At 52.9% G+C, this 17,770-nt stretch overlaps 1 protein-coding gene across 1 annotated transcript; it reads right to left on the bottom strand.

The window, feature by feature from the left end:
- Positions 1-331: 331 nt before the first annotated feature.
- Positions 332-17,705, bottom strand: FSUBG_9644 (non-ribosomal peptide synthetase; the record flags this gene model as incomplete). Its single annotated transcript, XM_036688179.1, has 3 exons — positions 332-2,287; positions 2,348-16,177; positions 16,230-17,705. The coding sequence occupies 3 exons, from the start codon at positions 17,703-17,705 to the stop codon at positions 332-334; spliced, it is 17,262 nt and encodes a 5,753-aa protein (XP_036534854.1).
- Between the last annotated feature and the right edge of the window lie 65 nt (positions 17,706-17,770).

The following is a 17,770-nucleotide window of genomic DNA, read 5'->3' on the forward strand; positions in this document are numbered from 1 at the left end:
GCCGGCAAACACAAATTCCGGCCACAGTGGGCTTAGCACTGACAGCCATCTATAGCGCGCTGGGCAGTTCAAGGTTGCGAGGGTGGAGGAGAGATGTCACATCCCAAGCTGCTGTAGTGCTCGATCATACAGGCACCGACAATGACAGAGACATAAAATGGTTAAAATGCATGATTGAATACGAGAAGAAGACAAAATTTCTATGAAAGCCTAACTAATCCAACCTGTAAATAAAAGAAACAGCACTAAGCCCAACTCCAAACTCCAAACTCGAGTAAATCATACTTCCAAAAGAACTAAACTAACATTAGGAAATCGTGCGCTATCAATCTCACGCCTCAATACTCTTCAACACCTTACAAAGATCTTCCATCAATCCCTCCACCACCTCCGAAGCAATGACCTCCTCCGAGTATCCCGCCACAATACTCATCTCACCACCCTTCGGCTCAACCGTAACCCAAACATCCGTAACATCAGGCGGCACAACAGTATAGTCAACACTACACTCAGCGCCATGCATACCAAAGCTCTTCTGAGCCTCAGGCAGATTCTGATACTGAAGAATAGAAGAGAAGCGAGCTACGTCTGCGGAAGTAGGCCAGTTTGTGCACTGGCGGAAAATGGTCTCCCAGCCGAGATGTTCGTGTGGTAAGGCTGAGATGTGCTGCTGGTGGACCTGTTGTAGAATGGTGCCTTGGGGTTGAGCGGTGTTGACGCGGATGGGGATAAGGTTGACGCATGGACCGTTGACTTTCTCGATGTCGTCGATTGGTAGGGAGCGGCCTGAGACGAGGTGGGCGAATACAACGTCGGATGTCCCTGTTGCTTTGGCGAGGACCATTGCCCATGCAGCCTTGAGGTATGATGATACCGTGAGACCCGACCCTTCAACCTTTGGTGAGGCCACCGTCTTGACGATATAAGAGCCTGTCATAGCATTTCTTGTTTGCGAAGTACCAGGCAGACAAGTCATCCTCGAGCCCTCCAGCAAATCACCCCAATACTTTATCGCAGGCTTCGTGTCAATCGCCCTTAGCGCATCAATGTAATACGACATCTGTCGCGGCGCCTCAACCTCAACATCCGCCTCACCCCACGCCTGAAGCTGCTGGAAGAAAATCGGCAACGACATACCGTCGTACTGTGCGTGGGAGATCCTAATCACAAGACTGTCCTTGTGCTCGCCTTGGACGAACCATGCCTTGAAGGGGGGTTCGTGAAGCTCAAGCTGTTTTTTCTGATCTTCTTGGATGAGGGATTTACAGAACGTGGAGAGATCAGTGGAGGCGATGCGTTCTTCGAAGGGAACGGTGAAGTTGTCGAGAATGACTTGGTAGGACTTTGCAGCGTGCTGGGTGAAGACTGTTCGGAGGATTTCGTTCTTGGCGACTGTGGTTTGGAGCGCAGTGTGGACACGCTGCTTGTCGACTTTTTGGTTATATGTGACTGTCGCGTGCATGAGCCATCGATCCTGTGTATGTTCGTGCAGAGCAAGAGATTGGAACTCGGTTGTCTCAAGGATCTTCTCAACGTTGAAGCGGCCGGGGAGGGAAGCCTTGATCGCGGCTTGTGTTGCTTCGTCGACTTCCTCAACACGATGGCTTGTCGTTTCGCGTGAATGCGAAGCTTGCTCTAGATGTGTCGCAAGATCTTTCAAGACAGGGCTCTGGAAGATCTGAGCGACGGTCATCTTGAGATCAACTGCTCTTGCAGCAGCGACGAGCTGAATAGCAGCGAGTGAGTCTCCGTTGAGATGGAAGAAGTTGTCGCTCGCGCCGATTGACTCCGCAGGTCGTCGGAGCACTTGACTCCAGAGCTGTTGAAGTTGTTTCTCCATGTCCGTGGTGACAGGAACCAATTGAGCACCAGTCGTAAGGCGATACTCCTCCAATTTGTTGTCATCCATATCCTCCAGCACCGCAGTAATCGCCCGACGGTCAAGCTTGCCTGATGAGTTCACCGGCAATTTACCCATAGGGATGAAGAAATCTGGAATCATGTACTGAGGTAAGACCTCGGCGAGCTTGAAACGAATCTCTTCCGACGCTTTTCGTAGCGTCTCTGACGGAGCCAATACTCCATCTCCAACCTGTCCCTCGCCAACTTCCACGGCCACTGCAATCGTAGGTCTATCCTCCCTCTTGACAAACACAGCCGCTGCTGATCCAATGTCCTCCGACGATTGTAGCACTGCGTACTCAATCTCTCCCAACTCAATTCTCTGACCACGAATCTTGACTTGGGTATCCCGACGACCGAGATTGGTGTATGTACCATCGTCGTTCTGTTGAACCAAGTCGCCTGTGCGATACATCCTATGTCCATTGCCCAAGCCGTAACGTACAGTGAAGCCGGGGTCTGTGATGAACGCGCCATCTGTTTTGGCTGCATCGTTCAGATAGCCCTGCGAGACCTGGGGACCTTCAATGAGAAGCTCACCAGGGGCGCCAATTGGGCAGAGTTTGTTGTAGTCATCAGGGTCAACGATCCAGACACGACAGCTTGGTAAAGGAGCGCCGAGAATGTTGGCTTGCTTCCTGTCTGTGAATGGAGACGCGGACACGATGGCGTAGATGGAACATTCGGTTGGGCCGTATCCGCCAATAATGTCCGCGTGATGGTCCATCCACAGGTCAAGAACTGACGGCTTGACAGGTTCACCGAGTAAGACCACAGTGTTGATGTTGGGCAGCTGAGATGGCTTCAGTAGCTCAGCAACTGTGGGTGTGATGGACAGGAAGTTTACCGCCCTTTCGATGATGAAATGCTGCAGATCGCTCATCCTCTCATCCTCAGATGGCACACAGACACACCCTCCAGCATACAGCGTGGTGAAGATCTCTTGGATAGCAGCATCGAAGGTATGTGCTGCGAATTGAAGCACTCGTGACATTTTGCTTAGACCAAAGACCTTCTTCTGACTGTCCAGGCTCGACGAGATACCGGCATGAGTAAGAACCACGCCCTTTGGTGTACCTGTACTGCCAGAGGTATACACGATCCAGGCTGGCTGATTGACGTTGATCTCAGTGACGCGAGTGTACCATTTGTCTGGGATACCAACATCACTGAAAGAAACTCGCTTGCGCAGCGACTCGTCAACAGTAAACATCTCTAGGCCCAAACCAGCCAGTCGCTCTGTTTGTTTCTGGTCAGCCAGTACAACGCTGACTTTCGCATCATCAACAATGAGCTTGATACGACCAAGAGGGAGCTGTACCCCCAGTGGAACAACAACTCCGCCGGCGCGTAAGATCGCTAGCATTGAAACGGCAGCCCATTGCGATTTATCCATGCACACTCCAACACTAGTACCGTGGCGAACCCCGAGACTGACGAGATGATCGGAGAGTTTGCCGGAGAGATGCTTGAGTTGCTTGTAAGTAAAGGTGCCATCCCATGCACTAATGGCTGTTGCATCAGGTTGGTGGGAAACCATGTCGAAGATGAGGTCGTGTGCACAGCGCTCAACGCTGGGGATGGGGCCGCTGTTGACAGAGAGAATGCGATCCAGGTCTTGGGGACTCAATGCATCCAAGTCTGAAATACTGGTGGCCTCATGTGCACTCTCGGCTTGCTCCAATTGGCTCGCGATATGGGCGAAGGACTGCAACATGCGCTGCATCTGAGCTGTTGAGATGACTGCGTCGTCGAATCGCGACTCAATTGAGATGCCCTTTGATCCAATGCTACACTCCACGGTGAGTGCATAGTCATCGAATTGCTCTGACATGTCCTGTTGATGTACGAGACCAGGGAACTCGATCAATGCATTGTCACTATCTGCCGCAGGCTGGACGACGAAGAGGTGCTGCATGTCGAGGGCAGCAGCTGCATCGGGGACAAGTTCGGCAATGCGCTGCAGACCTGTGTGCTCAAATGGAATCATGTCTGTTGCCTGTTGCTGCACAGCCTGAAGAAACTCGCGAGCGGTAGTGGATGAGTCGATGCGCACCCTCATGGGAACAGTGGTGATAGTCGGCGCAAGCATCTCAGTAATCCCATCAACGGGCGCATTCCGCCCCGAAAGCGTCACCGCAAAAACAACATCATTGCTCCCCGAATACCTCGCAACCATAAGCGCCCAAGCAGCGCGAAGAAGATTCGACAGCGAAACCTCAGACTTTGCTTGTCTCACAAAGTCAAGGCTCTGCACAAGTTTCTGTCGCGGCTGAGGCTGGTATCGCACAGAGGGCAGAGCAGGGAATGCAGTCGGGTTACCCTGAAGCTGTTCGCGCCAATAGCTCGCTGCTTTGGTAGCATCAGCTTGGCCGAGATAGGCGATGAAAGGCGTGTATGGTGCTGAGAGCGGTGTCGCGTCATGCCAGTACATGTTGGAGACTTGGCGATACATCATTGTTAAGCTCCAGCCGTCGTAGACGCTGTGGTGAGCTGTCCAGACGAGAAGACGTTCGCCATTGGACTCGATGATACCAAAGCGCATGAGGGGTTTGCCTTCTGCCATGCTTAACGCACTGTCATGGTCGATGTACTCTTCCAGTGAAGAGGCAGTATGCCATTCGAGCGGTTCATTCACAACAACTTGCATTGAGCCAGAGGCAAGACCCAGTATGATACGGGTTCGTAAAACAGGCGCCGCCTCAGCCATCTTCTGCCAAGCAGTCTGCAGTCTCGCCACGTTGATCTCATCACTCAAAGAAAAGATCCTTCGGCTGATATACGCACTCGGCTGCCGAGCAGTCGCAATAAGCAATCCCTCTTGAAGTGGCGTGCACGGATAAACATCCTCAATCTGCTCCGCCATGACACCGCACCGCTCCACAATCTCGGCCCGGAGACCCACTTCTTTCTCGGCGCCGTGTTCGGGCCAGAGAGAAAATGGTGCCGGGATTGACGCTAGCGAAGATTGCTCGTGACCCTCAGCCATCCTAGAGTCGAGAATGCTAGCGAGTTCGGAGAGACGAGGATGTTCAAAGACGTCGGCGACACGGAGGAGCATGTTTGTGCTGCGCGATGCTTCGACGAGACGCATCGCGGTGATGGAGTCTCCGCCGAGATGGAAGAAGCTGTCCTTGGCGCCGACGGTGTTGGCTGGTCTTCCGAGAACGCTAGCCCAGAGCTGTTGGAGCTGTCGTTCGGTCTCGGTAGATACATCTGCCTTGGCCGCTGCGTTGGGACGGTAAACATCGAGCTCTTCTGGCTTCATGCCCTTCAGGAACAAGTCAATCGCTCGGCGGTCAAGTTTCCCTGAAGAGTTGAGAGGTAGTCGAGACATGGGGATGAAAATATCAGGGACCATGTATCGCGGAAGAACAGAAATGAGATGTCCCCGGACTTCCTCGAATGACTCTCGCATGGCGATGGTGGGCTCCAGTAAATCAGCCTGCGACAAGCCCTGCAGATTATTATCCACAGCGCTGTTTTCTCCGCCATCGGCAATTTCCAGCGCTACAGCCAGCACTGAAGATTGACCGACAGGACCATCGAGAAGCATGACAGCCGCTTGAGAAATCTCAGATGCTGATCGCACAACCCAGTATTCAATCTCGCCAAACTCAACACGTTGACCACGGATCTTGATCTGTGTATCTCTTCGGCCAAGCGTGGTATACGAGCCGTCACTGTTTTGTCGGACGAGATCACCTGTCCTGTACATCCTTCTTCCAGGCTGAAGACCATGATGCTTAGTGAAGTCAGGGTCAATCAAGAATGATTTCGCTGTCTTCTCTTCGTCACCGAGGTAGCCGCGTGCTAACAGTGGCCCCTCGATGAGTAACTCGCCGGGCGCACCGATGGGAACAAGACGGTTGAAGTCCTTTGGATCGACGACCCAGAAGCAGCTGGCGAGTGGGATACCCAGCACAGGAACCTGGCTGATATGTCTCATGGGTCTTGGAGAAACGGTCGCGTAGATGGAACATTCTGAGGGCGCATATGACTCCAACACGACAGCTTGATCCTTCCACAAGTCCATGACTGCTGGTTTGACGGGCTCTCCCATGAGGATAACTGTTTTGACGAGCGGGAGCTGCGCAGGATCCAATAGGCCTGCGACTGTCGAGGTGAGGGATAAGAAATTGGCCTCTGCCTTCGCGATGAAGGGCTGTAGGTGATTGATGCGCTCGTCTTCAGAGGGAATACAAGTACATCCGCCCTGGCAAAGCGTTGTGAAAACTTCTTGAATCGTGACGTCAAAGGTATGCGCCGCGAATTGAAGAACCCTTGATCCATCACGAACACCAAACGCGTCGCCGTGGGAACGAATGCTAGAGCACAGAGCCGAGTGCTGAAGAACGACGCCCTTGGGTGTTCCTGTGCTTCCGGAGGTGTAGACTACCCAAGCGGCGTTGTCGGTGGTGACGGTAGAGCAGACTGCTGAGCTGGGCTTGAGGGTGCTTTGAAGTGCAGCGTCGACTTTGATGAGACGGGGACCTGTCTCTGCAAGACGCTCAAGTTGTTTGTCGTCGACGAGGATGATTGGGGCTTTGGTATCGGTGATGATGGTCTGTACTCGGGGCAATGGCTGCTGCACGCCCATGGGGAGGACAACACCACCTGCCTTGAGCACAGCTAACATCGCGACAACAGCCCAGCGGGATTTGTCCATGCATATACCAACCATGATCTCAGGGCCGACACCGAGATCCATGAGATGTCCAGCGAGATTGCCAGAAGCGACTTCTAACTCGCGGAATGTCATGATACCGTCCCATGCGTAGACGGCCATCTCATCTGGTCGACGCTCGTAAACCTCATGAAATAAAGCGTGGATGGTTGAAGCAACGGGCTTAGGAACCTCCCTGTTCTGAGCGACAATAGCGTGCTTCTCTTCCGTTGGTACGATGTCTAGATCAGCGAGAGTAGATTTGGTGTGTTGGCTGAGGACTTGGATGACGTGCTTCAGCTGGTTCAGCAGACGCTGGGCGACTTCGTGGCTTGCGACGCCGGGGATGTACTGAAGAACCAGATCAAGACTCTGGTCATTTTCGAGGATACTCAGATTGAAGTCATACTCAGTTGACTCATCGGCTGATGCGCGCTCAAGCTTGATAGAGTTATTCGCTGTCGCGCCGTCCATATTTAGTGCGCGGGTATATGAGACGGTAGTGTTGAAGAGCGTTTGCTGCTGTGTTCCTTGAAGAGAGTGCTGGATTGAGGCTAGAGAAGCACGCTGGTGATCAAAGCCTTTGAAGAAACGGTCTTGAATCTGTCGGATCACATCAACGGCCGTGGAGGTGTAGTCCAATTGGACATAACAGATCATCATGTTGATCATAGGTCCAACGAGCCTCTCAACGCCATCGATCGGAATATCACGACCGCTAGAAAGATATCCGAAGCAAATCTGGTTTAATTCCACGCGAGAGGCTAATACCAAAGCCCAAGCTAATTGGGCTACGTTTGCCGCAGTGACGTTGTAGTTGCGACACATGTCGCGAAGGACAGAGATGTCGGGCATGTGAGCTGTAACAGCATGGCCCGTCTCCATCTCCGAGGTGTCGGGCTGTTGTTGGCCGAGTTGGAGATGACATGGCTCGGCAGTCTCGAGAAGATCTTTCCAGTATTGTAGGTCCTCTTGTTCAGAGTTGCGGTGCTGCTCAAGGAAGGAGACGTAGCTGCCGTAGTCCGAGGTGCGCGACAGAGAGATTGATGTCTTGGTGGGAGATAGAGACTCGTAAGCTTCGAGAAGGTCGTTCACGAGGAGTTGGACGGAAGAAGCATCGACGAGAGCGTGACTGATCTCAAAATGCCCGAAAACATGACCATCGACAGTAGGAATGATGAGGAAGCGGTGCGAAGGACGACCAACGGGATCATGAAGTAGAGCGTGGTGTTTGATGAAGCGCTGGACTTCTTCATCGCTGGAACATGGCTTAATGATCTGAATGTCAACTTCCAGCGCCTTGAGAACGACTTGATAGAAACGATCGTGGTGAGACAAGGCGCCAGTGAAGATGGTTCGCATGATGGAATGCTGACCAACGACTTGTCGCCAGGCATTTGCGAGTCGCGCAATGTCCACAGGTGATGATGGATCGGCAGGGAGAATGCGACAGGTCTGCTTGAGACGATAGCGGGAGGGAGCTCTCAATTGACTGAGAAGAATACCCTGTTGGATCGGCGAACAAGGAAGAACGTTCTCGACATTCGCCCACGAGATGGAACCCGGCGTGAGACAGTACTGATACAGCGTGTCGAGATCATCGTTGGTCAATTGAGCGAGAGGGAAGTCACTGATCGTACACATCGGCTCAGCGACAACAAGTTCTTGAACACCCTGCGTGATAGCACGTGCATACTCCACAAGCCAATCGCGAATAGCTTGACTCTTGGGACTTTGTCGAGGGTATCCAACCATGAGATGCGTCTTGCCCGCATGATCAATCGAGACTTCAACGCTGAGAGCAGCATGTTGACGAACCTTGCCACCAACAGAAGCATCAAGCTGTCCAACAGATTGATGAAGCTTGTCGAGGGTGAGAAGACCGTCTGAGCGCTGGAGTTGCTGGAATTGACCGTGGTAATTGAAGAGGATTTCAATTGGTCTAGAGCGCTGGGATGCAAAGTCGAGGACTTCACGACCGGAGTTGAGTTTGCGAAGATCCTTGACTTGGCGTAGAGTTGAGATAAAGGTGTTGTCGTCGGAGATGTTGAGGGGCGTGACGGTTGTGAACCATCCGACTGTGTCGGAGAGATCGTAGTTGACGTCCAGAGCTTGGGTGTCGCGGCCGTGGCCTTCGGTAAAGATTGATGGGCCGGAACGATCTGTGAAGGTATGGCGGAAAGAAGTTGATAGGGCGGCGAGGAGGATGTCTGCGACACCAGAGCGCAAGGGCTCGTTGGCGGGACCAATAAGTTTAGAGGTGACCTTCTCATCCAATTGAACAGTCTCAAAGACCTGATCTTCAGTAATGTACTCGCCCGGCTGAAGACCCCAATAAGACCACGAAGCAGTGCTATCAGCCTCAGTAACTGAGTCAATTGACTGAGCCTGCTGGAGAACAGCGTTGCTCCACGTCGGGAAAGGCAGAGACTGCGACGTAACCATGGAACCACTCTGAAGAACCTGCTCCAAGTCCTTGGCGATGATTCGCCATGACATGAGATCAATAACGAGATGGTGGGCAGTCAAGAAGAGAAGCTGGCGATCTGGAGCCTGTATGAACTCGGCTGCAAAGACAGGGCCGTGTTCGAGATCGAGGGTTCTCTGTGACTCGAGCATGATCGCTTGCACGGCGGTATCATCGTTGGCGTTGTGGGACTTGAACCTGTATGAACCAGGGGCTTGCTTCTCAATCCACTGTTGGTATCCATGCTCTTGGGACACGAAGCGAGAGCGAAGCATAGCGTGCTTTGTCACAACAGCCTCGATGGCCTTAGCGACAGACTCCTCGTTGATGTGTCCCTCTGATTGAAGACGGAAGCAAACGCTCTGATTGAAACGGTAAGATCCTTCCGAGCTGAGTCCAGCGGGCGCAATGTCCTCAAAGAACATCTTCTGAGCAGGCGATAGCTCAAACGGGCCATCTGGGATCTCAGCGGAGAAGACCTCACCATCACTAGCCTTGACGCGTGTGGCAAGGTCGGATATAGCAGGGCTCTGAAGAATGTCGCGAACAGTAACGACCAGTCCAATCTCACGGCACGCAGAGACGACTTGCATAGCAGTGATGGAGTCACCGCCTAGCGACATGAAGGATCTTCTGTAGCTGACGTTTGGAACGTTGAGAACTGAGCTCCAGATCTCGCGAAGCTTCTGCTCGGTGGGAGTCACGTTGAGATTAGCTTCTTCGGCAGCGCTCTCAAGCTCGGAGTATGAAGCCAGCTCTGTTGGGTTGAGACTGTTGATCCACTCCATAACAGCTCGGCGATCAGCTTTGCCGGAGGAGTTAATTGGCAGTGTAGTCATTGGGATCCAAAGACGAGGAATCATGTAATCGGGGATGTGCTGGGAGAGGTACATCTGGATCTCAGAGGCGAGAAGCAGTGCAGCTGTTGTGTCAATCCCATCACGGCCTGAGATGCCGTTGTACGCTGTCTCGTCATGCGCAGCCTTGTCATCGTGAGGAACACTGAATGCTGTGACGAGCTGACCATCACTGGATCCTCTGGTGGTAAAGACGACACAGGCACGAATGCCGGAGGAATGGCGTGAGATGTGATACTCAATCTCGCCGACTTCAACACGCTTGCCGCGAATCTTGATCTGTTGATCGCGTCGGCCTAGGTTGGAGTATGTCCCATCGTCGTTCTGTCGCACCAAATCACCGGCGCGATACATACGACGGCCCGTAGACTGAATACCAAGATCGGCAAGGAAAGCAGGGTCGGTGATGAAAGAGTTGGCGGTCTTGGTGGCGTCGTTGAGATATTCGCGTGCGAGGTGAGGGCCTTCAATGAGCAGTTCACCTGGTACACCGACGGGGCACAGCTTGTTGTAGTCGCGGTAGTCAACGACCCAGAAGCGGCAGGACTCTAACGGTGTGCCCAAGATCATGGCTTGACGACGGTCGGTCATTGGTTCGGGGGAGATGGCGCTCTGGATACTGCACTCTGATGGTCCATATGCATCCAAGCATGCTGCCTGTGGCATCCAGAGATCCAATACTGAAGGCTTGACTGGCTCGCCAATGAGGATGAGGGTCTTGACCAGCGGCATCTTGGACGGCGATAACAAGCCGGCGACTGTTGACGTGAGGGAGACGAAGTTGACGTCCATTGACACGATGCATCCCTCCAGGTCATTGAGACGCTCTTCCTCTGAAGGAATGCACACACAGCCTCCATAATACAGCGTCGTAAACGTCTCTTGGATCGTAACATCAAAAGTGTACGCCGCAAACTGCAAGACACGAGACGACGGAACTAGGCTGAATGCCGCACCGTGAGATCGCATACTCGTACACAGCGCATAGTGCTGCAGCACAACACCCTTGGGCACACCAGTGCTTCCGGAGGTGTATACTACCCAAGCCGCGTTATCAGGCTGCACAGCGGGATTCGAGAACCCGAACTCAGCAGGGACGAGACCATCCATGAACGGGCGGTTGACCTCAATGAGTTCGGAGTCCACACCAGCTAGACGAGCCTTCTGCTTCGCGTCAACGAGGATCACAGAAGCTTGTGTATCTCTTAGTATTGTCTGAAGTCGAGAAAGAGGCTGCTGGACGCCTAGTGGAAGGACGACACCGCCTGCTTTGAGGACTGCGAGCATTGACATGGCTGCCCAGATTGACTTGTCCATGCAGATACCGACCATGACTTCCGGCCCAATGTTGAGGGTTGCCACGAGGTGTTTGGCTAGGGTGCTAGCAGCAAGGTCGAGTTCACGATAGGTCATTGACCCGTCCCATGCTTGGAAGGCGAGAGCGTTGGGTTGGCAATTGGTCATTTCCTGGACGAGCAGATGGACGCAGGAGTCGAGAGACTTTGGCACCTCGCTGTTGATGGCGGTGATGAGCTGCTTATCTTCAGCGGGGACGAGATTGAGATCGCCGAGAAGGGATGTAGTCTCGCTGGTGCTGAGAACCTGGACAACATGCTTGAGGTGGTTGAGAAGACGCTGGGCTGTCTTTGTGGAAGCGGCGCCGGGGAGGTACTGCAGTGCGATGTCTATACCGCTCTCGGTCTCTAACATGCTGAGATTGAAGTCATATTCGGTAGACTCATCAGCTGCAATCCTCTCCAAGCGAATTGACTGGATGTTGCGCGCCCCGCCACTCAGATTGGGAGCTCGAACGTAAGACACAGTCGTGTTGAAGAGGGATTGTTGAGAACTTGATAGCGAGTGCTGAATGGTAGCCAACGAAACGCGCTGATGCTCAAAGCTATCGAGGAAGCGATCTTGTATATCCTTCATCGCATCAACACAGCTTTGAGAATAATCGAGGGCAATGTTGCACACGATCATGTTGATCATCGGTCCAACGAGGGTATCTGCCCCGTCGATGGGAATGTCGCGTCCACTGGAGAGATAGCCGAAACACACTTGATCAAGCTGCGTGCGGGACGAGAGGACGAGAGCCCAGGCGAGTTGGAGGACGTTGGCGGGGGTGATGTCGTTGGATTGGCAGAGTTTCTGCAGGGTGCTCATGTCCTGCATTGCGGTAGACACAGAATGGCCTGTGTCTTCTTCAGAGGTGGTGAGATCCTCGCCGAGTTGGAGTTGGCAGGGTTCAACGGTGGCTAGACGCTTCTCCCAGTAGCGGAGGTCATCTTCCTCGGAGCCTTGCTCTAGGAACGAGATGTAAGTGCTGTAGTCAGAGCCAGATATGTTTGTAGCGCCTTCGTAGGCTTGGAGGAGGGTGTTGACGAGGAGTTGAACAGATGATGCGTCAACGAGTGCGTGGCTAATCTCAAAGTGTCCGTAGACATGGCCGTCTTCTGTTGAGATGACCAAGAAGCGATGAGATGGGCGACCGAGATGATCCTCCATAAGCGCATGGCTTGCAATACACTCTTGGACCTCTGTCTCGGAAGAGCAGGTGATGAAGCGAATGTCGGGCTTGACGGACTTGAGAACGACTTGGTAGAACCGGTCGTTGAAGGGGATCATGGTGAAGATGGTGCGCATGATGGTGTGATTGCTGACGACTTGTCGCCAGGCATCTCCGAGTCTCTTGACATCAACACCGTGGGAGGCAGTGGGTATGACGCGACACGTCTGTCTCAATCGATATGTAGTCGGCGACTTCAATTGACTGATGAAAATACCCTGCTGTGTAGACGAACAAGGAAGTATATCCTCAACAGCATCCCAGCCAATGCTCGTCGGTTCAAGAATATGCTTTTTCAGCGCAACAAGGTCGGTGCTACTCAAATGCGAAAGCGGATAATCGCTCGCTGTGGCCGTTCGTTCTGTACTCATTAGTTCACTTACCGCAGAGGTGATGACCTCTCCATATCGCTGTAACCATCGTCGCACATCATCGCCCTTTGGCGTGCGACGACTGAAACCGACACTCATACAAACACGGCCAGCTTCGACGGAGACCTCAATTGTGATGGCGGCTTGTTGTCGTACTTTGTCGCCTATTGAAGTCTCGGAGGAGTGAAGCTTGTGGATGCTGAGAAGACCATCTGCGCGATCGAGTTGTTGGAATTGGCCGTGGTAGTTGAAGAGGATTTCAATGAGGTTCTGGGGGGAGGGCGACTTGTACTTGGCTGCGAAATCGAGGGCGGTGGTATCAGCGTTGAGTTTGCGGAAGTCCTTGACTTGTTGGAGGATGGAGATGAAGCCAGTGTTGGTGTCGGTGACTTTGAGAGGTGTTACGGTGGTGAACCAACCGACTGTCTCGGAGACATCACCGCCTGCATCTCGGCCATGGCCTTCAACGTGGATCGTAGGTCCTGGTCGGTCGGTAAAGACCTGTGCGAAAGACTGATGTAGAGCAGCGAGGAGAATGTCCGTGACACCAGTTTGCAAAGACTCATTCGCTGGACCTAGCAATTGAGCGCTGGTGTCTGCGTCAATAGCCAGAGTCTCAACGATCTGGTCTTGTCGAACAAAAGAGCCAGGCTCAAGACTCCAATAAGACCAGGATCCGACGTCGCTCTCCTCAGGCGCTGCAACAGTCTTGGCCTGCTTCATAATCGCCTTGGACCAAGTTGGGAAAGGCAGCGACAAAGAAGGCTGTAGCGTCTCAAAGCGCAAGAAGTGCTCTAGATCAGCTGCGAGAATTCGCCAGGACATGAGATCGATAACAAGATGGTGCGCAGTCAAATTGACCAGCTGAGCATCCTCCATCTCAAACACGTCAACAGCGAAAACAGGTCCGTACTCAAGGTCCAAAGACCCTTGCGAGTGACGGATAATGTCCTCCGTCGCAGCATCGTCGGCCACGTTGTGAGTCTGGAAGCGATACGACCCCATAATCTGCTTCTCAACACGCTGCTGCCAGCCCTGACTGTTGTCCTGATCAGTCTGGAAGCGCGCGCGAAGCATAGCATGCTTGGTGACCATGGCCTCAATTGCACGAGTAACAGTATTCGCCGCAATGTCCTGGGGAATGCGGAAGCAGACGCTCTGATTGAAGCGATGAGGTCCATCTGCTCGTAGGCCCGAGGGAGCAATGTCCTGGAAGAACATTTTCTGCGCGGGCGAGAGATCAAAGGGCTCATCGGGGATCTCAATGGGGAGCTGCTCGTCGCCCATTTTGTCGCTTGCCTCTTTAACTCGTAGAGCAAGCTCGGAGATAGCTGGGCTCTGGAGGATCTGTCGCACGGTTACGACGAGGCCTTGCTTGCGACAGGCTGAAACGACTTGCATCGCTGTGATGGAGTCGCCGCCGAGGGAGAGGAATGAACGACGGTAGCTGATGTGGCTGATGGGCTTGTTCAAGACGGTGCTCCAGATTTCTCGGAGCTGTCGCTCAGTGGATGTTACTTGGAGCCCGTCTTCGACTTGGTGCTCGAGGTCAGAGTAGGAAGACAAGTCAAGGTTCTTGATCCATTCGGAGATGCGACGTCGATCAGCTTTTCCGGATGAATTGATGGGCAAGCTTGCCATGGGGATCCAGAGTCGCGGAATCATGTAGTCTGGGACATACTGCGACAGGTAGAGTTGGACCTCGGAAGCGACGAGCATGGCAGCTGGTTTGTCGACAGCGTTCTCTCCGTCTAATGCTGCGCCGCTGTACGCAGCACCATCGCTGGGAAGACTAAACGCCGCGACGAGCTGACCATGGACGTAGAGAACAACAGCCTGGATGCAAGAAGGATGACGCGTGATGTGATACTCAATCTCATCAACCTCAACTCTCTGTCCACGGATCTTGATCTGCGTATCCTGACGTCCCAATGTCGTATACGACCCATCATCATTCTGCCTCACCAGATCACCAGTCTTGTACATCCGTCGATTGCTCCCAAGATCATACTTGCCCACAAACTCGGGATCGACAATAAACGACTTGTTCGTCTTGACCTCATCGTTCAAATACCCCCTGGCAAGAAGCGGGCCTTCGATGAGCAGTTCTCCCGGCGCGCCAATAGGACACAGCCGATTGTAATTCTTGGGATCAACGACCCAGAAACAACTCGCCAGCGGAATGCCCAGAACAGAGACCTGAGAGATGTGCTTCATTGGCTGGGGGGATACAGTAGCGTAGATACTGCACTCGGATGGGGCGTAGGATTCGAGAACGGAGGCTTGGTCTTTCCACATATCGAGAACAGCGGGTTTGACGGGTTCGCCCATGAGGATCACAGTCTTGATCTGTGGAAGTTGAGAGGGGTCGAGAAGACCGGCGACAGTGGATGTCAGGGAGAGGAAGTCCACTTTGGCGGAGGAGATAAAGGCTTGGAGATGGTTGACGCGATCATCTTCTGAAGGTACGCAGACGCAGCCTCCCATACATAACGTGGTAAAGACCTCTTGGATCGTCACGTCGAACGTGTGAGAAGCGAATTGAAGTACGCGCGCTCCCTTGACGCCAAAGGCAGTTCCATGCGATGTAATGCTCGTGCAGAGAGCAGAATGTTGCAGGACTACACCCTTTGGTGTACCTGTGCTGCCGGACGTGTAGACGACCCAAGCAGCGTTGTCTGTAGAAACAGTGGTACAAGCAGAGCGAGAAGCGGTGGGCAAGGTTTGGAAGAGAGCTTCGTTGACTTCGATGAGTTGTTGGGGACCGAGATCCTTGAGGCGGTCGAGCTGAGCGTTGTCGACGAGGATGATGGGGGCTTTTGTGTCGGAGAGGATGGTTTGGAGACGGGAGAGAGGCTGATCTGCGCCGAGAGGAAGAACAATTCCACCGGACTTTAAAACAGCGAGCATAGAGACAGTTGCCCACCGCGACTTATCCATACAAATGCCCACCATAACCTCCGGCCCAATGTCCATCTTCATAAGGTGCTCTGCAAGACTACTCGCCGCAATGTCAAGCTCTCGGTACGTCATGGTTCCATCCCAGGCATACACGGCCATAGCATCAGGCTGACGGTCCGTCACCTCTTGAACAAGCGTGTGTATGCACGAAGCAACGGCTCGTCGGCCTTCGCCATTGACGTCGCGAAGATGCTGGGCGTCTTTGGAGGAGATGCCGTCGAAGGAGTTGACTTTGGCGGATGGGTTGGCGATGATAAAGCGGATTGCTTCGAGGAAGCAATTTAGCATCTTGGCGGCGTCTGCTTGGTTGGTCGTTGATGTCCAGATATCGTAATCAACAGCGATGCCGCCTTCGCCGATCTCGACATTAATGGAGTGATCATACTGTCGCATGTTAGCACTTTCTGAAGACCAAAGAGTGAGGTCGGGAATTTACGTCTGTAGGGCTAACACCTCGCAAAAAGCTCATCTCCAGCTCTTTATGCCCAGTAGACTTGGGCTTCCACTCCTTTCGGAACGAAAGAATCGAGTTTCCCCATTTATGGCTCGTAGGAAGCTTGGCTCCCTTGGCCATCAACGGGACCTTATCGTGCGCCATTCCTCGGAAAACATCGTCTGTCACAGTCTTGAGCATGTCCAAGACCGTAGGGTCGTCTTTGAACTTGACCCGCAGTAGCAAACTGCTGATGAAAAGACCGATTGCTCCGTCAATTCCAGGCAGATCCGTCTGTCTACCGGAATTAACGTAGGAAAAGGTCACGTCGTCTTTCATGGCGAAGAGACGAAGAACGATACTCCATGCAACTTGACAGACGCTCACGAGGGTGACACCGTAGGCATCGCAGAAGCGACGAGCTTCGTCAGCTGGAATGTCAACGCGGTCTTGGAGTGTGTGAAGGCCAGCTTTTGGCTTATTGCCCACGCTTGCAAGATACGTCTCCTCAGCATCACGGAGGTAATTTTGCCAATACTCTGCAATGCGCTCAACATCTTGGAAACTCTCCTCCTCCATGCGCACAAAGTCTGTGTAAGGCATGGCTTTTGTGTCGGGGAGTTGGTTCTCGTATGCTGCGCAGAGATCATAGAGGAGAACATCTGCAGAGCGACCGTCGATGACGGCGTGTGAGACTTCAAGTCTAAGGATAAGTTCTGAAGGGGATGCAGCGTAGATGTACATGTGATGGGGAACACTGCCGCTCTCAAACGAGTTGAGCATGCCGTCGGCTTTGACTTGGGCTTCGTCTTGGAGGATGGTGACTTTGGGGTTGACTTCTGTCCAGACAACTTGGTCAAATGTTGACTGACGAGTCTCACTCTCAAGAAAGGTCGTTCGCAGACTTGAATGGCGTGCAACGATGCGAGGCCATGCATTCGCGATATGTGAAGCCGTCAAAGAGTCTGGTACACTTGACTTGATCCTGAGGATAAAGCGGCATTGGTATGCAGCTGGGTTAACAGCTTGGCTGATAAGAATGCGATTCTGCATAGACGAGCAAGGACCGATACTCTCGATCTGCCTCGCTGGATCTTGAGCAAGCTGCTTCAACCGCGCATCGGGAACAGTATCAGTGCTATCAGACCCCGTGGCAGAAGCAGCATCGTCAGAGCTTGATGAAGAAGTACTCGTATCACTGTTCCCGATGCGATCATTGAGGATTAGATTGTGTGGGTTGCTCTCATGCTTGGAGATGATGCGTTCAACAAGTTCAGCAAGCGTCTTGCACTGCACCGTATCCACGATATCAATGTGAATACCTCGCAGACGACATTTACTAAGGAACTGAACGGCTGAGAGTGAATCTCCACCCTGCACGAGGAATGACTGGTCGAGGTTCAACTCCTCAGTGCTGATGTGCAGCGCATTGGCGAGTTCAAGGTGCAAGATATCCTGCATAGCGTCGGTGTGAGCCATTGTGCTGCAGTGCAAAGAATGAAACTATTGGAAAGGGGTATTCTGGGGTATAATGATTGCGTTTA

This window comes from Fusarium subglutinans, assembly GCF_013396075.1.
Source record: "Fusarium subglutinans strain NRRL 66333 chromosome Unknown NRRL66333_c0000152, whole genome shotgun sequence".
In the NCBI taxonomy this organism is placed as follows: Eukaryota; Fungi; Ascomycota; class Sordariomycetes; order Hypocreales; family Nectriaceae; genus Fusarium; species Fusarium subglutinans.